At 38.3% G+C, this 23,117-nt stretch overlaps 1 protein-coding gene across 2 annotated transcripts in view; it reads left to right on the plus strand.

The window, feature by feature from the left end:
* PRORP (protein only RNase P catalytic subunit) overlaps positions 1 to 22,896 on the plus strand; it is a 39,516-nt gene extending 16,620 nt beyond the window's left edge. For both annotated transcript variants that reach the window (XM_023927886.2, XM_023927887.2), the window contains exons 6-8: positions 17,658 to 17,806; positions 18,435 to 18,627; positions 20,313 to 22,896. In XM_023927886.2, the coding sequence (XP_023783654.1) occupies positions 17,658 to 17,806; positions 18,435 to 18,627; positions 20,313 to 20,444 (474 nt within the window). In that variant the 3' untranslated portion in view covers positions 20,445 to 22,896. The remainder of the gene's footprint in view (positions 1 to 17,657; positions 17,807 to 18,434; positions 18,628 to 20,312) is intronic.
* Positions 22,897 to 23,117: the final 221 nt, after the last annotated feature.

Consider the following 23,117-nt stretch of genomic DNA (forward strand, 5'->3'; position numbering starts at 1 on the left):
ATTAGCATGCTGAACAGCATAAATTACCTTTGAGTTTCTCCTTAATTTGGGCTGTAATGGGAGGCCTTTGGGATCCATGACTCCAAAGGCTCCAAGAGCTCTAAAGGACTGTGTGGAGACATCAACTTTCATTATATTATTTCATTTATTTAATATATTATTTCATTTCCCTATAGAAACAGGTTAAATTTTTCCTGAATCCCAGCTGTTTCCTGATTAGGAGGATTTTGGGAAGACCTACCTTTCCTTCCTACACAACAGAACAGTAACTTAGGCTCGCCCCAGCTTATCTCTAGAAGAAGGTTCTCTTAGCTAAAATGTCCTTGTCCTAAGAGTTATGTTGCTGTGAATGATAATTACATTTTGTCATGCAGAAGAAATGTTAGTCATTGGGGTTTCTACCAGTCCTTCGCTGCTCCTTTTTTCTGGATTTTCTGGATATGTGTTTTTGGGAGTATGGAGTCATTAGATGAAGGATTGGAGTTGCCCATTATTTGTGCCATAGAGCTGTAGATACTCAGTGGCTGAATAGTACCTGTTTTGGCATGGGAAATGTATATTTGCACTCTAAACAACAAAATAGCTCCTTCATTTCCCAAAAGACCCATGGACTACTAAAGATGAAGAGAGAAAATTTTCCCTGCATTGATCCTCTCAATTAAGTGAGACACTTTTAATTTTTTTTTAATGCTAGATGTCATTATACACAGTCACAGTATTAACTATTGAGTTTATAGTTTTTTCTAAGTAGAAACATAGTTTAAATGCACAATCATGCTGGATGCTAGAAGATCTTGTTTTATTTCTTCATGATTCTGAACTTCTGTGTTGTAACATGTCAAAAAAGGACTGTGTCTTTGTTCTTATTTTGGATACTTCTGACAAGAAGCATATATTCTTGTTTTCTGACTCTTTTTATCAAGACTGCTGAAAACAGAAAGAAACCCACAAAGGAGAGCAATCCTTTCTTCTGTCTCCAGACTTCTTTCAGATGAGGGAAGGCTACAGTAATCTGTTCATGTGTTGCTTTTCTGGTTAGGGGTGTTGCTGCCAAGTAGTCACCCATCTGTGAATGCTGACCTCCATGAATGCTGTAGTCTGTCCTTTGAGGGCTGACTCTGCCACAAAACTTCCTCTTCTGGAAGCTTCTATCCTCACACCTGTGACAGCCAAATGGGAAATGTGGAGTGGCACATATGGGGCATTTACAGCCTGTTTTATTAAGTTCTTCAGTCTACATGGGGAAACACAGTGCCAAACTGAGAAGGTGGAGAGGAGAAATAACATGAGAGAAGTAGGAGGCAGAGCACAAAGGATGAAAAAAGCCAAGAGTGAAAGCTACTGAGGTCAAGCTGGCTGTCTAGGGTAGCATGACATTCCCATTTTGAAGAAGAGAGGTATGCTGTGACTTCTGCTTGCCTAGAGAGGTAGTAAATGAGCAGTGTTTCTGAGGACCTATGTTAAAGCTGTCCCACCTGTCAAAAGCTAAATTATTTTATGTGTCAAAAAGCTAAATTTGAATTTTCATGTATGGGTCAGTCTGTGTTTTTTTCAAGGGTTCATTACTGCAGTTGTTAGACCCAGTCAGGATATTGTTTTATAGACTTCTCTATTAGAGTTTGTAGTTAGTATGCAGTGTGGTTGAAAGAGAAATGAGATTGTTGCTGTGTTTCTAACACACTCTTAAGTGTTACTATTTGTAAATTATTAGCTTCTTATAAGTCCCTTATGTGATTTAGAGAGAATGGCAAAATAAAGGGTTTTGTTAAACCTAGGAGAAAGCCTAAGATTTATGTGACAAAAACATGGTAATTTAAGTGCATTCTGGTCTTAATTTAAATTTAACAAAAAGTACTGTTTAACTTCATGATTTAGCTTCCAGAACTGCAGCTGTTCTGGAACTCTAGCTAACTCTTAGTTATATGATTAAAATAAGAAAACATTGATGAAATATTCCTCTCTGTTTCAGACAGCCTAACATTTGTAATTCCATTTAGCAGGCCTTAGGCATCTTGCAGAGGGGCTGGGTTGTGTGGCGAGGCACAGGTACCTTGAGGGATGGGAGGAGACAGAAAACAAGCAGAAGTTGAAGGAAACATTTTTACTCATTTAATTCCCAAAGTGTTCTAACATTCCAGAAAGCTAGATATGGAACTTCCCAGGCAACTTCAATCCTCATAGCCAGCACTTACCAAATCATCATGAATATTATTGACTTGAAAGATTTACTGGAACATCCTGTAGCAGTTTGTCTGGTTTATGACACTCTTGATTTGTAAATATAATCCCTAATCACCTTTTTTTTCAGGTGGGTTTTACTATGGGTCTGTTTCCTGGTAGAAATTATGATCTGGCTGCATCAATTATTCAATTCCTGAATAAAAAATTTTTAAAAATGAGGCAGCATGAAGATTGGAACAAAGATTTTTGGGAATGGTGAGACTATTTGATTTGAAGGCAGTATACATATAGTGACTGCAAAACTGCAACATCAGACAGCACCTACTTTCAACCCTTTGCTTCCTTACTGTAGCATTTTAAATTAGACTTTAAAGTTGACTCCTTATTAAAAGATACTATAGAATTAAAATTATTTCTCCTATATAATTCAGACAATGGAAAAAAATCCCAAACCTCCTTAAAGTCTAAAATTATTTAGCCTTCTCATCTGCTGCTGTTTAAGGCTGTACCTGATGCGTTTTGCCTGACTGAGTCAGTCAGTGTACTGCAAACATGTGGTTTGTAAACAGAGATATCCTTGCAGTTTAACTAAGCAAAGTTGATTCAGGCTGTATCATGACATGTAGTTAATCCTTTCCTCCAGATGTATCTAATTACATAAATCCTTACCCAACACAATCACATTTGGTACTCTCTGTAGTGCTCTTACCTTTCGGTTTGTAAAGGTCAAGAGAGGGAATTTCCACACATTTCTCCTATTAACAAACTGTTGTATAATTCTTAAATGGATGTTTTCCTGTTTATGACAATTTTCTGCAGAAGTATTCCTTGGAAATGAGAGGGAATTCCAGTGCAAGCAGGATATCTAGGCTCTAGAGACAGCTCTTGGCTTGCAGAAGAGGAGTGAAGGCACTTTGCTCTGCTTCAGCTACCTCTGAACTGTGGAGGACCAGGGTGGGAGGTGAGAGAGGGGTGAGGGAGCATGATCTGCAAGAGCAGTTTGAAGACTATTTTGCTATTTTTAATTTACAATGAGTTTGGTATGTTGTAAATTAAGTATGCAGCCAGGTCCTTTTTTTCAGCTGTACCCATCTGGTGTTAGAAGTAACTGAACATATATTTCAGATGTGTGTTGGATCAAAGCTAACTCACAATTCCCTTCTTCAAACAGTTTGGCAGTTGAGGTCAGCTCTGCCCTAACTTTACCCTCTCTAATCTTTGTATTAAACTTAGACATCTAAACAATTGGTAAAATAGTTGCAGATTGAGTTACTCAAGGCTGACAATGCACAAAGGAATAGTTTTTGCTCTTGGCAGATAATTCAAAGTGGTTCCTCCTAAACTTAATCAGCACTTCTATAAATGGACTACATGAGTTTGTGTAATTCCCATATAAATTGCAGTAGGCCTGTACAATAGCTGAGGAAGCCAGATCCTTCCTATTCCACTCCCTTCCCATCCCAATCTGCTGGCAGCAGCCAGCATACCACATCTCTGGCCTGAGGCAGCAGGAAAGCTACCAAAACTGCCCTCCTGCACCTCTCACAGGCTGTCACAGAAAGCCAGGCTGTGACTGCTGTAATTGGGAGTGCTCTGTGGCAGGGGCAGGGGACACCTCATGTTTTGCATCTGTTTCTTGTCTCTTCCAGGGAAAGAGCAGCAGGCTTGTTGAGTGGAGATTGCTCTCTGAATTGGGGAGGGGACTAAGTGAATTTTGCTGTAGTAATAGTTTTACGTAAACATATTATTGCATTTTCTTTTTCTTTATGTTTAAGATCTAAAATTATATTTAACAGGAGGATTCAAAGTTTATAACTAATATTATAATTTTAGTTATTCTAGCGGTTCTGTAGTAGTTATTCCTGGACTCCTGGCTATATTAGCAGTAGAGAAAAGAGTGGGTAGAGAGAGGTTGCAGTCTTGAAAGGAAAGCTGATAATGAAAAAAATGTTTCATCAAGATAAGGGAGAAAAATAGGACCTAGGGTAGTAGTCTTCAGGAAAGTCATGAATGGTCCTGCTAAATTTTTGAGGAAACCCAACTTTGGCCACAGAATTAAAAACCTTGATGAATTACACTTTGTAAGTTCAGCTCAGAACCATTGCTTTGGTATGTACTTCATTCAATTTGCAGGGCTTATTTTCCAAATATAAAGACAATTATCAAGACAAAAAAACCCAACTCTTCGAATGAAGGCAAAATTTTAAAAAGTAAGAAAAAACAAAACTAAGGCATCTGTGACTCACAATTCTCTTGGCTTAATAACCCAAATCAATTTTGAAACATACTTTTGCTTCTTTGCAATCTCTGCTTAATGCCTATAAGTTCTCTATGTTGAAACAAGGAGAGCAAAAAATGTATTGGAGACTGTAGTGTTTGAGACAAATAGTGAATACAACTTTCTCTCCTGAGAACTAGTTACTAAACCGTTTTTGAGGCCATGAAACACACAAAAATATTAGCTCCTGTGCATACATGTATGTATGCATATAGCTGACAAATATACATACTGGTATGCTCAGGTTTTTATGTGGTAATCTTTACGAATCTTCAAGTCAGTCTTAACTGTGCAACATGCATAAAATGTCATCTGTACAGTTATTGAGACAGTGGTACTTTGTACAAAACATTAGCTCCATCATATGAGCTGTCCTACAAAACAAGCAGATATTAATAAATTTGACCCCAAAAAAATCTTCCATGGGAAAGAATTTTTTTTCTTCTCTGACTTCTTTGGCAGCATCTGTGATTTGTTCAAGTACTTTACTGTCTGCAAATGAAACAAGAATGAAGTAGATCCATGAGTCATTCTCTGTTTGGAATCAATACATCCAACAGAGGTCTTATTTGTCATACTGTGACAGTTCATCAATTCTGCCTCTGACCACCTCTTGTCTTACCACTCAACAAAGCAGTCAGACGTGTTTGTTCATTTGCTCTCAGCCTTCTCCATCTCTTTTTTTTTTCCTGCCTTCTAATGGTGGTTCAAGTTTGCATTTCCAATATAACAAAACATTTGTCCTGTTGCTCAAGATTGGAGAGATTTTTATCTTTGCAATATGTGTTTCATGCTTTAGACCTGTACTTTCATTTCCTGTAAGTATTCCACAAACCATAAAGATGAGGATTTTTGGTGTTTTCACTGAAAATCACCTTCACCATCTGTGTAACATGATCTTAGAAGAGAAAGAAGTTCAAGCAGTAAGGGGTACTTGAAACTTCTCCCATTTATAGTGTTAGAGATTCATGATTGAAATATTCAGCATTGCATCCATATCTCATCTGGGGGTTCCTTGGGTATTCCAGTAGAAGAACTCAGTTCTTCTCTGAAGACACATCTCAGAAATCAATACCAATCTGCTGAAATCTTCCCCATCTCCTTCAATATTGGGGCCATCCTAAAATAGCACAGATCAAGCTCAAGAATTTTGGTCACCAGATGCAGAAGAACAAGGCTGTTAAACTTCCCAGGAGAGGTGAAGGAGATAGACTCAATTGCCAGTGAAACCCAGAGGGAAGGCTTGGCCTGCAAGTTCTCCTATCCCTGCAGCTCTTCTGAATCCTAGCAGTTCCTGATTGTGGCTAAAAGAGAAATAAAAGGGCATTTAATATATTCAGCTTTGTATACTTATACACTGTAAATGAAGATGTGTTGGACATCAGTCTGTCAGAGGTTCCAGGAGTACTCCTACAGCTGGTTGGCATGGATGCCTCTACCAAGGAAATGCCTACATTGCCTGCGCACCTTGAGCCACCAAGTCTGGCTCTTCCCATAACGGTATGCTCCAGGTCCCTCACTGCTTCTGCCACACTGGGACAGGAGAGTAGGGGGCTGATGAGACATCTTAAGAAGGGAAGCACAAAGTCTGACTGGCTATTTGTGAATACAGGGGAAACTTTTTCAAAAGTTAAAAATTCCCAGCATTGTGAAGTGGAGGATGGGAAGCTGACAGGATTCCCTGAATAAATGCCTCATCAGTTGGCTGTAAGCAATTATTCTTCCTTTCAGAGGTTTCCACTCTAGTTTTGCATTTCCTGGTGAGAATAGAGCAGGAGAAATTGATCAAGTTAAATAAATCTGACTATCAGGCAATTAGACAGGTTCTGCCTGTTGCTTTCTCTCAGAGTCAGATTCTTCCTGGTGTTGCCTCCCATTACTGTTGGCAACCTTTTTTTTCTGGCTATAATACTAATAAAACCCATATGGTTAAATGAATTATCTCTGTTGGTTTCTATCTGGTGTTTATGATTTTTACCTTTGTATTTGATGATAATAGCAAATAAAAAGTTAATGTAAATATAGGAGCACCCAAGCATACCTTTTTTTTTTAAATGAGTGAATTTGCTTTACATCTTTCATAATAAGGTTCTTCTAATCACTAGGAATGTAGGCTTGAAATTCAGCAGGGCAGTGAGCCTGCCTTGATGCATCATTCATGTCCCAGTGAACTTGGTAACTGTAGCACACAGGTTGGTTGTTGTATGTTGTAGAGGAGTGCTGCTAAAATCTATGTGATTAAGTCAAATGAGCATGTCTTCTCAACTGTATCAGTTTCTATCTCACTGTTTTCATTTGTCCCTTAGAAACCACAACATGGGGGTTTTCTTTGTGCAGCTCAACTGCTTAATAAAATCATGGAATTGTTTTCAGTGTGGCAGTAAGAGGTGTGCTGGACCTCAAATTGGAAACCTGGTCTTTAGGGAACTGAGCTGCTTCTTTAGAAGTGATTCTCATATGAAAAGTCTCCATAGTAGTGAGAAGCTATGGGAAGCAGGCCAGAAAATATGAAGGCTGGGTTACTATAGGCCAGTTCTCCGTAAGAATAAATATTTGAGTGTGAGAAGTGCATCATAGGTAATCCTCAGGACAACGATTGTGTTCATTCATGTACACCTGGATTTATTTATATATTTGAAAAGCAACCAGTTTTGGTTCACGTTTGGCTTTTACATTTAATGTGCTATTTTTAATAAAAGTAGGAAGAAAAACATATTTGAAAGTTGTGTTATCTGAAGGTGAAAAGGGGCAACATAACAAAAGCCTAAAGTCCATTTGGATTTATTTATGAAGCTATGAAAGCCTGAGTTTTTTGAACAGTATGTTATTCCTAGGGATCTCTACATATTGGTATGATGTTTAATGATCCAACAATCCATTAAGGTGCGTTTGTTGTTTTTTCTCTAGCTGCATTCTATTTGTAAAGCAGGATTGGAAGAGACATTTATATATAAGTAAATATATTTAAATTGAGATTATTAAATTATTATAACCTGCAATGAAATTTAAAACTGAAGTTAAAGTAATTTTATTTTTTTTTTAAATCTAGACTCATAGGAAATCAAGTACAATTGTCCACAGCTTTTAATCTAAATCTCTTCATAAACTGATTGTTTTGTGTTGTCTGGACCATGGAAATAGGAACTCCTATTTGAATCTAGGAGACAATTTCACCAGAATTCAAATTGCATTCTGCAGATGACAATCATGCTGGCAGTATTCTTGCATAAAACCAATTCACAAGAATTCCCGCTTCAAACTGAACTTCTGAAAAATGGTAGGAACTCTTCTTACCCAAAATACTGTTGCCCATTAGAGGTGACATTCTGTATCAAACACTTCTTAATGCAAACATCACCTTTTGCCAGTATTGATTTTGTACATCAGATACAGACATGGAAGAGGCTATCCAAATTCTACTTTTTACTTACTTTGTTTAAGGGTACATTTGTGCACTTCTTCCAAGTAAGGGAGGGGAAATGAGGCAAGGCAAAAAACCCAAGAGTCAAAATAAAATAGTCCCCATGCTAATTCAGACTTAAACCTTTATCTGTGGTGTTAATCTAAATTAGATCAAATTAGATTAAACTAATATGTTTACTTGTGTTAATATAAAGAGGAGATCTCATTCAGATACCTGTCACTTCTCTGAGGACTGCTACCAGAACTGTGCCATTAAGCTGGTATTGTACATGCTGAGACTTGTAAACAATTTTGCTGCTTGGTATCCTGTGAGGAACAGGAGTGATGTAGTAACAACACCAGTACCAAGGACATAATAAGATAACTATGGCTACCTTTGCTGCTGCTGTTTTTCAAGTTTTCAGGAAAGTAACTGTTATACAATAGAAATCTTCACTCCCATCCTCCAAGAAAAAAGCCTAAATCAAGATCTTAAAAATTAGTACTTGCAAACCATTAGATGAAGAAACAACCTTATAAAGCATCATTTGTGTTGGTGTTCTCATTTTTCTGTACATTCCATAAAATAAACATTCAGATCTTCTATTCTGTAATTATTGTTTCCTAAATATGATTCCCCAAAATTACATTTTAAAATCACTTTGAATGTTTTATCTCTGGCCTTGTAACTGTTTGCCCCATATCATTGTTAGGAAACCTTTTTTTAGTGAGAAATTCTTTATTTCAAGTATTTTACATATTTCCTACTAATCTTTACATGCATCTACTGATTTTTCCTTTCCTCACAGAGATACTAGCTTGTGATGCTGTTTCTTCCTGATTTATTTTTCACCGGTCAGTTCTTTAATTAGCTGAATAGTTCTTTTCACAGTTCTAGCTGGAAATATACACTGAATTATAGTGAGTCAGAAGCTAAAGAGGTTGTCAAAATTATCTAAACATTAGGTACTCTATCTTCCAACCAGTTTTATGAAGTATTAATTCCTTATTCTAATTTTTCTGAATAGTTTCTACCATTTCCAACTGTTCTATTGTCCTGTCTTTGCACAATGCTTCCTGTAGTGACTGTTAAAATGACCTGTGCTTCTGTCATATTGTTGATACCAACATACCTCTTTGATAAATCAGCATAGTGATGCTTATGTCTGTCCTTACTGTCCAGCATTTATCCATTCACCTGCTCTCACCTATGAGTGGGAAAAAAGGAAGCAGTCAGTTGACAGTAACATTTCTTCTGCCTCTAATATTTTGAATTTTTGAGTCTTGAGCTTTCAAGGAGTCAAGTTGACATGGCTGAGCAAGCTGTGTTCAGTGTGTACCATAAGCTCTCTAAGAGCAGCACAAAGCCAGTTCGCTTCCTCAAGTTCTGCAGCAGTTGTTACTCAGAAGTTGTTCCTGACTTATGTGGATACCAGTGTGGGAAGATCAACCTTGCTGATGCCTTCTCTCCTTGTTTATTTCCTAATTGTGTGATACTTTGGTAAACTAGGTAGGGCTTACATTGTACACTTAAAAAAATAGTGTAAGTATGATGCAGGTGTTTGTTAGAGCTGTGGTTCTCTGGAGTTTCGGCTTCTACACTCAGTGCAAGCTTAAGAAAAGTACAGTGGAATACCTATTTCTTGAATACTACCTATACTACTGATTGATTGATTGATTGATAGGAATTTTCTTCCACCACAGCCCTAAGTTGCCGCACATTTGAATAAATAAAATGAAGTAGTAATAAGAGGGTTGCAAGTAATCATAGAGCAGAACCAGGCAGTCTTAATGATGTTGATTTGATGTTGATTTACTATGCTTCTTATGAGGGGTAGCTACCTGGGCTCATCTAACATTAATGTCCCTATGCTGCTTTCATCATCAGAAGTCATGTACATGATGTCCCTGTAAAACACTGTGCTGTTTAAATCTGTTTATGTGAAATGGCCATAAGTCTCAATAGTGAGAGGAAGTGTTTTAAAGAATGGGAGGGTTTTGACATTTTCTTTTCTAGTTTGTATGTATGTATCTGCATATCATGCCTTAAACAGTGAAATATCTTAACTTTCCATTGAATGGGCATTCCCAAATGGGCTTTCAGAAATTTGAATGCTATAGGTTAGGGATTTCTTTTTTGTCATCCCACCCACTCTCATTTCCACAAGCCTATTTAGTCCACCAGCCTAGTTAACATAACCAGTAATATAAAACACAGTTTTAACCATTTACTATCTGATAAATTTGGTAAACAAAACACTTCTGAAATTATAGTTCTGTCTTGAGCACTGATGTTGTCCTGGCTGCTCCAGAGTTCTGTATCTTTTGCATGGAAATGGACAAAAGAGGGAAAGATGCAACATAATTCCTCAAAAGTGCTGGCTGATACAGTCATATAGACACCTGTAAACTGCAATTCTGAGCCCCCAAGCCAAAAGTTGCTTTAAAAAATAGAACCTTTTATGAAATAGGGCTGGGGCTTGGGAGTGGCTCTTGTTTGAGTTCTGTTGCCCAAACCTTTCTGGTGCTCATATTTTCATATTCTCAAGCTTGTTTCTCTTGACAAGGGGAAAAAAATTGCTAAATATACAAAGTTTTTCATATAACCAATTGTTCCCAGGAGGCTGAGCCTTTAGACAAATGGCAAATATCATCTATAATTAATTGGTGGGAGCTGACAGTATTATCTATTTGTCAAATTGCTGTATCTTTTGAGTAAGAAAACAATACTTCAGATAAAACAGTGGTTTGCCCAGTGTCCAGCTGCTGAGTTTTGCAGACTGCTACTTACATGAAAAGCATCGAAGTACAAAAATTAGATCTTGTGGACTTTAGCTATCATGAAGGGCTTTCAGACTTCCACTGCCTAGGATCTCCAGGCATGGACACTGCTGGCAATGTTACCAGTATTAAAATGGCATGAGTCTGCAAGGATGCACAATAATCCTTGTGTGTAAGATAAACAATGCTGACCCACACATTTGACATCAGCTGCATTACATTGCATCAGATTTTTGTTGGTTTTGTAGGAACACTGAGTTTATTGCCCAGGTAAGCCTTGGTCCAACTGAGACAGTTGAACCTCTGCTTCATGGTACTGGCAGTGCAAGGTGTACTGATGGATATGAAAATCCCCTGGGTTTTTTTCAATCTGGTAAATACCAGTTATGCTCCTAGCAATATTAAACAGATTCCCTCCTAGGTTCCTCCTTGCTGAAAGCCTTGGTTTCATGATTGGCCTAGGACAGAGAGGTCTGACTCTGACCACGCGGCTGCTCCTCCATCTCAGACCTTCATGCTTTAGTTTGCTTCTGCTAATTTTTGTACTGTTGAGGAAGAACATTTTATATTTTCTCTTTCATATTAAACAAAATTTTCCTCTTTCTGATCTTCACAGAGAAATCACCACTCATTTCAGTAGTGTTTTTTAAAGCATTTATATGTGTGAAGAGCTGCAAAGGTTCTTGTTGAAGCAATCGTTTCCGAAGGCATATAAAAGTTTTGAAGATAACCTCTGTATAATAATCTGTAGCAGGCAACTGGAAAATAGTACTACTGAGAAACAGCAGAAAGGCATTTTGAAAATTGTGTTATAAATATTTGCTGCATGCTGTACTCTGATGCTTTTTTTCAGCTCCAAGTTGTTAATTTACTGATGTTTCCTTGGTTATCATATCGTTTTACCTGAATGTCTGTTGTCCTGTGAGCTTAGATATAGTCCTTACGTTGAAGTATTTGTGGAACTGTCAAGTTTATTAAAATGTAGGATATCTCTGCAGAAGCATAGGTTTAATATACCATAACAGCATCATGCCTGTGCCTGCTCTAACAGTGATTCCCCAGCTGCTGCAGGACCTCTCCTCAAAGGACAAAAGTACTGTCTGGGACTTTTTGAACCACAGATAGGACACAAGGAAAACACTTATCATCAGACTAGGTCAGTCACGCTGTACAGACATCTGCATAGGACAGTGGTGCGAGCTGAAGTGTTAGTACCTTTTAAACTGTCAGTTTCAGTCTTACAAAGCCGATTTCAGTCCTGCACCGAGTTATTTCCTATCTATGGAAAGGACCAGTCAAGCTTGTGTTTTCATTTTCATAGCATCCCATTACCACTGCCACCACCACCACCTAGAGATTATGCTTATATTTTGGATTTTCGGTACTTAAATATAGTTTCTGACCCACTCTGAAAATCTTGAGACTGGCGCAGCTCCATTTGGCTCACAAATGTTCCTTTTTAATAGATACATTGTTTCTAGTTCATTCCAATGGCTAAATTTTTACATTGTTTCTAAAATGAAACATGTAAGAGAAACTCCCTCATTTCCTTAAGCCTTTGTATATAGTGTTGTGATAATAGTAGAAAAGCAAGAGGATCAATGCAGTTGCAAAGACTGGATTTCCAGTGAAGAAGGCAGACCCCTAAGCCAAGTGGGAATGCTGGATTGTGCAGGTGTCTTGGTACACATTTGGTACCAGTCAGTTTGGACCTGGCTACAAAAGCATTTTCAATCTCTAAATACAAACTTAGTCTGCAAGTAGCACAGCTATCATCTCAGCAAACTGAGGCTACTGTACTATCCTCAATCTATATTAAATCAACTTGGGAATCTGCTTCTGTGGTTTAGTTTTTGTGCCCAATCAATAACCTGCCTTTGATTAATAGTGTTGACTGTTAAGAGTAAAGGCTAACATCTAAAAATGAACTGCAAATTTTGATGAATTGTGATAGAGAGTTACGACATATCTCTAGTGAATGTGTCAAGAGAGGATAAGTCAATTCCAGGTGCAGAGTCAATGCAGACAGGTTAAAACATGTTAAACATTGTGTGATTGCTATCATTGAGGTGTGAAGGGCTGTCACTGGTAGGGTTTTGCATGATGATGTGTTACATCAATCTAGTCTTACTGTAACACTGGATACAAATATTCCCAAGAATATTGTTTTGGCATATTCTCAGTATTGCAGAGATCCCTGGTGTTGTAAGGGATAATTCCCAACAGTTAGCTGCTGACTGTCTAAAGAGCAGAAAGTAAACCAGCCTGATTAATCTCAGTGACTGTTACTTACTCATCCATCACTGCTTTCCCTTTGAAGTAGCTACTCTCTTGCTAGTCAGTGACAGATAAACTCCAGAGAGATCAAGAAATGTGTATACTGCCCCTGTATTTAAGAGGACTTGAGACTTAATTTACATTGTGTCATCAATAATAATGTAGAGAGTATAAGAAACATTTGTATTTGGTGCTGTGGTAATGATATTGAATGTGGTTTGGTGAAAAATTACCAGGCTCAGTGGGAAAATCCAACCTTTTTGCAAGCAGCACACATGCTTTCCCTAAGTAACTGGCTGTCCTGTAGGAAAAAACTCTGGCTTCTCATCGTATCTCTCTCCTATGTGTGGGACTAAAGTAAACAGGTTTTTCTTGAGCTTATTGTCTTGATCTACAGTATGGAAAAAGGTAACCAAAAATGGTGAAACTCGTAATTCAAATAAATGTACTCATGACAGAAATTCATTTATAGAATCACTGAATGTCCTGAGTTGGAAGGGACCTACAAGGATCATCAAAGTCCCAACTTCTGGTCCTGCACAGGACACCCCAAGAACTGCACCATGTCCCTGACAGTGCTGTCCAAATGCTTGTTGAACTCTGTCAGGCTTGGTGACATGACCACTTCCCTGGTTAGCCTGTTCCAGTGCTCAACCACCCTCTGGGTTAAGAAGCTTTTCCCAATGTCCAATCTAAACCTCTCCTTATCCAGTTTCAGGCCATTCCCTTGGGTCCTGTCACTGCTCACCAAAGAGATCAGTGCCTGCCCTTCTACTTCCCCCCCTGCCTCAAGGAAGTTGTAACTGCAGTGAGGTTTCCCCTCAGTCTCCTCCAAGATGAACAGACCAAGTGACCTCTGTGCTGCTCATAGGTCGTTCTGTCCAGCTCCTTCACCATCTTCATTGCTCTCCTTCAGATGCTATCCAACAGCTTAATGTCTTTTTTATATTATGACACCCAAAATTATACCCAGGACTCAAGGTGAGGCCACACCAATGAAGAGTGAAGTGGGACAATCACCTCTTTTGACTGGCTCAAATTGCTGGGTAAACTTTGGAGACAATGATCATGCTCAGCCCTGCCTGACAGTAGTGGCAGCTCTGAACCTGTGGTCTGTGTTGGGGTTTCTTCTGCAGTTTCACAGCTTTGTTTGGGTGAGAGGCAGCACTAACAACAGGTGAAAATAACAATAATAGAGCAGTTTGTTGCTCTTATTAGCAGATAACCTGCAGGTGAATTTTGCTTTTAAATGGCAGTTAGTGAACCCAAATGTTTAAGCAATGTCAAACATGATTTATTCATAAAAAATGTGATTTAAATATTTTTGGTGATTACTTCTTCATGCTATGTGTGTATATAGGTGAGTCACCTTTTGCTGAATCACTGAGTGGTGTGCCTCCCAGCAGCAGTGTGTAGGGATTTCCCATTTCACAAGTGGGAATCTACCAGTAGTACCTAATGAGAAAGGCTGTCCTACCTCAAGCTAACCTTTGAAACTGGGGACACGTGTCACAGCGTGATCTTGTGATCAGAAAGGGACTGGCAGTGAAGTCTTAGGAAATCTGTATCCTGCTCTGCTTATAGTTCCTTGTATGAGTTAGAGTAATTAATCTATCTTCCTTGTGCTCCATTATACACTCATGCAACTTCTGGAAATACTAGATTAATAAAATACCCTTGACTTTTTAAATGAGAGATCACTACTGCTGTTTCTGTATTAATACCATTATGTTCAGTTAGTTTCCTCTGTGACTGAAACAAGTGTTAGTGTGTCTCACATCTTCCTTTCTTGAGAAGCAGCTAGGCATCGGGGTAGACTCACTCAGGAAACCCCCCATGTAAGTTCTGTGACTCCTTGTAGACCACCTCCATTAAGTGCCCAAGCCTAAAGTGAGAGAAAGGGTTCTTTAGTAAAGTTGTATCAGATAAGGGGGGTGTGCAGAACAAAGTTATTTTTATCTTATGAAAACAGAAATAATTTCTATATTCTGTATTTTACTTATTATGTAAGTTAGGTAATCTCTGTTAAGTAGAGATGGGGCAGTGGGTTGTTATGGATGCTAAATGTGGGAAAGCAGGCAGGGAGCACAGTGTCTATGGGAAACCAAGTCACATAACTTTCACAGACTGGCCTGAGAAGTGTGGCCTGGGAAATCATAAGTAGGAATCAAAACAATCCTTAGAGATGGAAGACAACCTTGCAGGTGTTGTTTGTCACCTTGTTTTCTTGCAAGTAAAGGTCAAGGGGTGTTGTTCCCAACTGACCAATGATGGTGATGTAATGACCGATGGGAGTTTTACCTTTTCGGACCTGTCTATAAAAGATCTGGAATAGTAAAACTTGCTCACTTGTGCAACCCAGAAGAGAGTCTATGTCATGTTTCGCCATTCCCAATATAGTGCAACAGGTTGTTATGTAAGCAGGAGTTTCAAAATTTTAAAATGCTGACTCTCTCTTTAATTTTACTACATTTTAAGCCTGGTTTGAGTTTTTCCATTGCTGTAGCAATTTATACCAACCTCTCAATTTTCTCCCAGAAGCACTTCACACTAGAAAACCTCATATGTTAATAATATGGACAAGAAAGTCCATGTGACTAACAGGTACAAAGTGCCACTAGTTATAACCTCCAGAAAGACCTGCAGGAGCTGGACCCAATACACTTAACTTATGAACAAGACACAACACTTATAAACTTGGGAATAGTTACTATTGACCAATCTGTATCTGGAACTGCTGGTTTTTAACTTCTTTTTTTTCATGTGATTTTTTTTTGCTAACCTTCTCTTAATGTAGGTAAAACATTAGGCAAAAAGAAAAAGCATTTTCATTTGGAATTTGTAAGGGTTTGCTAAAGTTATTAATGGTTATTATTTCTTCACTGTTGACTTCAGCACATGAAAATGTCTGCAGATGCAGTAGCTACATTCCTAACTTTTATTAGCTTTAGTGGACTCAGATTACCCAACTTAATTCTCCTTTGGTATTTGAATCCAGCTATTTGCAGGACTGCTTCAGTGCGTGAGAAGTTATTGCATTTGGTCTTCTCCCACTCACATTATGCTTTGTTTGTTTTAACGAAGGAAAAGTAGATTGTACACATGTAGCCATTACCCAGTGTGATCTCCTGGAAGCAGGAAGTCAGTTCCAATAGGTACTGTTAGGCGCTTGTGCTTTTCATTAGCACCAAGCTCCTATATCTGTATGAAAACAGAGCCTTTAGTCCCTCAGAATCAATACTGGCAACAGCAACTTACAGCTCAGCAGTTAAAATTAATGTTGAAAATCTTCTGGCTTCGTCTCTCAGATCCAGATTCATGGCATAGCTAATTTGAGCCATCTACAGGTCCTTTCCTGTGAAGGACAGTTCCACACTTCCTGTCCTCACGACCTCCAGCAATGTGTTCCCATCAGTCACTGAACCTTTGACTCAAGTCAGTCTGTTGGGTTGCTGCAAGCTCAACCCTACAAAAAAGTCTTTTGTTGGATCAGTGAGTTTGTGTGTAGTTGTGATACAGATCTGATGCAACAGAAGTAGTGAGATTGTGCAGCTTGAGAGAAGACTGAATGGGGCCACCCCTTCCTCCTGGTACTTGCAGGTAAATGAAACTAAATGCATTGTAAAAAGGCACACAAGAGTTGCATGAACAATTCTTTCTAGCCTCCGAGTCAAAAACAAATGATACCAAAAAATGAGAAGGATCACAAATAGGAGGAAAGGTGGGGAAAGAGCAAGAGAAGGAAAAGGGCAATTGAAGATATTAAAGAGAGAAAAAGTAACAAGGAAGAGGGAAGTAGCTAGAAAAGCAGGAAGGATTAAAGAATTACCAAGCGATTGTATGTTGGCAAATAGTGGCAGCAAATGCAGGTAAAAATTAGGAAATACCATTCCCTGGTGATTGATACATACTTGTCCTTGTCTTTCAAATATGATAGATGCATCAATCTCAAGAAACAATTCTTCTGTTTCTCTGTGTCAAACTGAAATGTCATTGTTTTGTGAGCAGTCCACAGTAATAACCTGGATGCTGAAAGCCAGAACCTTTGTCCTCCCCTGAGCTCAGTCTGGGTGAAGCAGGGAGGGAAAGTCCCAGGCACAAGTGCCTCTCCTAGAAGCACTTACTGCAGAACAGGCACAGCCCTAAGAGACGGCTGAAAAATCCTTCTGAAGTGAGTTTACCACCTCAGTATGTTGGTGCACAAGTGGATGGCTAGTCCATATGTGGTTTCCATAAAGCCTTATTCCCGAAGTCATGGATTTCCATGACCTGCCGCTCACCACCTCCCTATAGGGCCGCCCAGGCCGTGCACATCTCCAGCTCCAGCAGGTGGGGCAGGAGAGGGCTGTGCTCAGGGCTGCTGGTGCTCCGTGGTCAGAAGTGGGTATCACTTAAATCCCAGCATGATTCACTTCCCTCTGACTTGGAACTCCTGACATCTCCATACAGCTCTGCCCGAGGTCATTCATGTCATTTGAACTGCAAGAGCTGGAGTATTAAAAGCACTATATTTTCTGTGTGGTTGAGAGCAGCTTCCTTCAACGAATTGGCTTGTTTTTTCTTTTTTTCTTTGTGATTAGGGAATTAAATTAGTTATCTGCTTAATTTGCATTGCAGTTAAGAACTACAAAACAAGAGTAGTCTAGAAGTCCTTCTAGGTGAGACACACATGAAAGTATTCCCTGTCACTCAGTTTTTACAGCTAAGAAAATCTTTGGGTTTGCTTTGTTTTCTGCAGCTGTTTGATGCTGTCAACTGCCTGGCAAAAGAGAATGCCCGGTTGCTTGTGCTGGGCCGCAAACATATGCTGATGAACTCTTCAAATTGGAAAAGAGAAATTATGAAGGAGATGCAGAATAAGGCAGACTTCTTCTTTGCTGAAAATATGTAAGTTGAAGAAAATGGCTCAATATAATAAAGACCAACACCTGATTTATGTGCATTTTGCTCTAGTTTTTAGTACCATTACTAGTATCTCTGCCTGTGTGTGTGAAAAGAAACATATCTTTTGCTATACTTTCTTCAAAAGTACATAGAAAGTTGCATTATGAAGACTTCCATCACTTAGAATCATATTGACAGCTGTATGGTTTATTAGGTTTTATGACTGATAAAACCAGTGCCAAGAGCACAGTGCCCTGAACTTAAGAGAATTTCTGATAGCATCAGTGTGCAGTTGTGGTCTGCTCCTGTGTGGAGGTACACTGTTGAGTTTTAGCAGTTTTGTTCCACACAGCACAGTATTGTTAAACTTTGTGGCAGGAGATTATATTGTTCCATTATCAGATTGTGATAAGAGGAAAAGAAGTGCTCTAAGTAGCATGCAATTAATTTTTATTGAACTCTAGCTTTTGGTACCCTGTGGTAAGCAATTTTTTATTTTACAGGGAACTAGAGTAGTGGTGGGAATTTTCGGTGTTGCTGATGAATAAATCTTGATCAACATTTGAATCACTTCCTGCAATTACTTACTGCCTTGTGAATTATGTCTGTCTTTTCCATTTGTTTTTTGAAGCTCTGAAGATGATGCCTTCTTGTTATATGCCACTCTCCGATCAGGCAAGCATTGCAGGTTTGTTACTAGAGACTTCCTGCGGGATCACAAGGCTTGTCTCTCCGACAGTCTGACACGTCATCTGTTCCGTAAGTGGCAGCGTGGCCACCAGATAGTGTTCTCTTCTGCAGAAGGAAGGAGTATAAATTTTTTGGTAAGTTTTCCCACTGCAGTCAGAAAACACACAGAGCAGATTCATTGAAGATACATTATTTCAAACTCTGGAAGCCAAAATATCTTGTCTTAAGAAATGAACTTGTACCAATGTGCTTAAAACTCCCATGTTAACTGAAAATTCATTGGGTTCACAAAGCATGCCACAAACAAGAAAACTGTAAGAGACCCAAGAAATGCTACCTAGATGTTTAAAATGTAAATAAAAGTTCATGTATATAAATCTTTTCAGTGCTGGCAACTCTGTAACCATTACTGGCCTCAGTAAAACCTGAGTGTCAATGTTTCAATTTATTTTAAACTTTGAAATCCCTTATTCTCCTCCGCAGCACTATTATAAAATACTTAATGCTTCTAATTTTACAATAGAATTTCTTTTATCTTTATTTTAAAGAAGCAGAAAAATACAGGTATTTCAGTATTCGCTGTAATAGTAACCTAACATAGGTGTAAAGTTTCATGAGGGAAAGCCCTAAACAGTCAGGTTCAGAGTTAATATTCAGCTGAAGAAATTGCAGTAATGTCATGTTATGTCAGAATACTGCTATTATTGTCTATGAGATATGTATCCTTGTGGACAGTACATAAAGGGGAATGCAGCTGTTTGAAGATTTTTCTAGGGAAAAATTAATCATGTGACATTCTATATGCAGTTTTTTTGTTACCTGGTCTGTCTGTATTATTGCCTGCTTAGAGGAATTCTGCACCTATGCAGATTAATTTTCTTCCTTCTCTGGTAAAAATTGTAAAATAATATTTTTGATTACAAACAGAGATACCAGTTTGTAAGAATGACAGCCTTTCATTCTTTGTCACCATATATACATTTTTTCTTACGGAGCCAAATAATGAATAGTGGGTTACTTGAGTAACACGGCTTTAGCTTGTTTCTTTCTTTTGTACAAAGGGACTGATAATTTTCACATGTTAATTCCCATACAAGTGATTTGGGTGATTGCTGTTCCCAGTCATAGCTGTTTTAGGTTATTCTGGAAGCTACCACAGGAAAGCAGACTTCCAAGACTATACATATAGCGTGATAGTATGTCCTGAGAACCATAATTACCAGCCAGTAGTGTTTCCTTTGTATTTGCCTTATATATGTTGAATTAGTATGCCTGCAACATAATAGACCTGAAAATTTGTTTATTCTATTTGTTCAACCACATGCTTCTGAAAGTGCTAGTGATAAACCCTTTTCTTACATCTCCTGTTCTCCTTGGGACAGCAAGTCAGTTCTGTAAAGGCAGAGACTGGGAGAAAAAATACAAGATGTCACTAATGTCATTAAATCTTATGTTCAAGACTATAAACTTCACATCCTGAGTAATTCCCATATGATTTCATTTAACTGAACCAAACAACGATAATTTTGCCATTTCTAGTAATTGAGTGCATTATGCTGAAATCATTATTATCTGGTGCTGATTGAAGACAGCATTTATAATGACTCCTAGACCACAAAATACTAGAAGATAGTTTCATTTTTTCTCCAGTACTAAAATTTAGGATTTGTTTTGTATAAGAAAACGAGTTGTTAAGAGATAAAACTGTGGACAATTCTAAGGTAAGCATTGGAAGTCGTAACTACCTGTAATTGATATTTTAGTAATATGTTGTATAAAGTCTAAAAAAAAATATTTTTCCTCTGTTTTTTCCCAACAGCCTGCTTTACATTATGACTGTGTGGTACAGACTACAGGTGATACATGGCATATTCCCTATAAAGACGTTTATGAGGAAAAATATTCATATCAAGTACCAAGAAAATGGCTCTGCATTCAACAGAAATTATGAAGAATGTAACTGGACAAGCTGAAGCTGCCTTTCTTGTAATCACTGTTGCTGGCTAGGAGAGCTCAGCAGGACAATTATGGGATTAATGTGTGAGGTGTGTAACTGAAGAAAACTGAGTGACTGCTTTTGCCAAAATCATTCCTGCATACATCTCTTAACATCACTGGTGGTCCAGTGAAGGTGAATTAGGTCCATTATTTCCATTTTTACTGGCAGTTTCCGTAATTTGAATTAAACCTTGATTTTTCCTGTTGGAATTATTGTTTAGGCATTTTTATCTTTTATTTTTTCTCAAGCTTTTCATCTACACTGAAATGTATAAACTCTGTACATTGAAGAAATTAAGCAAGACTTGCAAAGTACCTTCAGAGTTTGTGGTGCTGACCTTGTGCAAGAATGTTGCACAATGTCTGCCTCTATTCAGTGGAGCTAAGGGGGACAGATGGTACATTTACCATTTGCCAGACACACACAGAACTAAGACTTCCTCACTGTAATTAGAATTTGTTTGATCTCATAGAATGCAAGAGATTGGTTAGAAGAACACATAGCAATCATTTGTTTGGAAGAATATGGAAATAACCAGTGGAATGTTTTGTGGCTCTTTCACACTCCTAAATTTGCCCTTTCTGACAGTATTTGGCATCACTACAATAGTTTGCTGATGGAAGTGCATGGACTTTTTAAATGAAAAGGATAGACAGAAATTCTTAAAGACAATAATAGGACAAAATTGATTCTTGTACATTTCTATAAAATCTATCTGGAGTTATAAAGCAAAAAAAAACCTGTATTAATTACAGAAGAAGTGTTTTAAGTTATTTGTGTGTGTGTGATAAATGTGTTTGTTTATTGCACTTAAAACTTTAATGCCAACATTTCTCCCCCCAAAACATAGAAATGCCACATAAATCTCAGATGAATTATCCTATACTTGTCACATTTGTCTCGTACAAAAATCCTGTTTGAAACTGAGATGAAACATGAAAATCTTTTTGTATAGAACTTGCAGTTCTGAGTTCTTGCAGGGCCCTATGGCAAACTCCCTCAGGACTCAGCATTCAAGTATGTTCCTGCTATTTTTTCTCCAGGACAGTCCTGATACATGTTCTAGTTCTTGTATCAGTTTGTAAACCATCAGGTGTGATTTGCATACAGTCATGTCCTTCAGGTACTGTGCAGAAAGTGTAGAGGAGCTAGGTGCCTCTTAAGGCAACATAAAATCTTGGCTTTAAATTCATCATATTGTTAGTAGTGTTCATCACAGACCCTTTTCCTGACTCAACATGACAACTCCTATGGAGGCCAGCAGGGAAAGCAGAGAGATTGGATCTACTTCTCTCATTCCTCAATACTTCTAATTTGTCAGAAGATTGCTTTTATAATTGTTTAAGTCAGAGAACTGCGACATCTCCTTGAAGGTGGAAATACGCTTTTAAATTAGGTGTCTGCTCCTGTGTAGGACTGCTTAGTTAGCAGCTGCTGCTCTTTGCAAGGCTCCCACACCCTCTGTATGAAGTTCTGCATGGCATGAGCTGGTGTGAATCAGTGCTGTTACAGACTTCCTTTGGTACTAGCTCTGATGGTCATGCAGCCCAAAACAATGCAGAGCTGGCTCTTAAAAACTTGGTTTTGGCTAGGTCAGAACTGGCATTGTTGCAGTCATCTAGCACCATTGCACAAGTACTGGTACCTGTGTTGGGAGCGGGGTTCAAATGTCAGGCTGCAGAAGGTGGGTCCCTGCAGCACCTCTACCTTAGGTCAGCCCTAGCTGAGCAGAAACTGCACCTTCAGGGTACCCGTTTCGTTGCCAGACATGTTCATCTGTTGAAGTTTGTACTTTACCTCACCCTGGTCATTAACAGGCATGCATAATATCCACATATAACTTCCTTTTTGCTCAGGACATATCCCTAATCAATCAATTTGGTTTCACCTCAAAAACTGTTCTTAGGTAATGCCTTCTAAATAATACTGCTTCCTAAATACACTAATATACACTAAATATACTAGTATATTTAGGGAATGATGGACCAGAATATAGAATTTACAGCTGGAAGGTATTACAACATTGGTGTCAGATTTGTGACTTCCTTTTTCTATGTTTGCTGCTAATACACTTCTCTGCAGATCCTTACAGGGAATTAATGGCCTCTGTGGAACCAAAGGGGAAACATTAGTGGTGAACCTACAGACTTTTTCTGGTGTATACTACCTGCTACATAGATGCATATGATATCCAGAGGCTCAGTTCTGAGGTTAATTTGAATTTTATTTAAGACATCTTTGAAATAACATTTCTTTTGTGTTGCTCTAAGTCTTCAATACTGAAATACAGTATTTCAAAATAACAATGAATATGAGGATTTGCTTCCAGGTATCTAAAAGGAATTCTGAGGGTTTCACTGGCAATAAAAATAAATGTGAGAGCTAAACCAAAGCAAATAACAAATAGCTGATCTATTTGACATCTACTGTTGTTTATATAGTGGTACAGTAAAAATTCAAGGTGATTTATTACACAGATGTGTTTCATGCTGAATGCCAGAAAGGCAACTTTTCCAAACAGTACAGCAATTGGTACCCCCAAAGAGACACTGACTGCCATTTGCTATTACATTGAGTGTGAATGGGAATCAGAAGGAATGTGCCCTTAGCTTAGCTTGCTGTGTG

The sequence above is a fragment of the Cyanistes caeruleus genome, chromosome 6 (assembly GCF_971803275.1).
Source record: "Cyanistes caeruleus chromosome 6, bCyaCae1.hap1.1, whole genome shotgun sequence".
In the NCBI taxonomy this organism is placed as follows: domain Eukaryota; kingdom Metazoa; phylum Chordata; class Aves; order Passeriformes; family Paridae; genus Cyanistes; species Cyanistes caeruleus.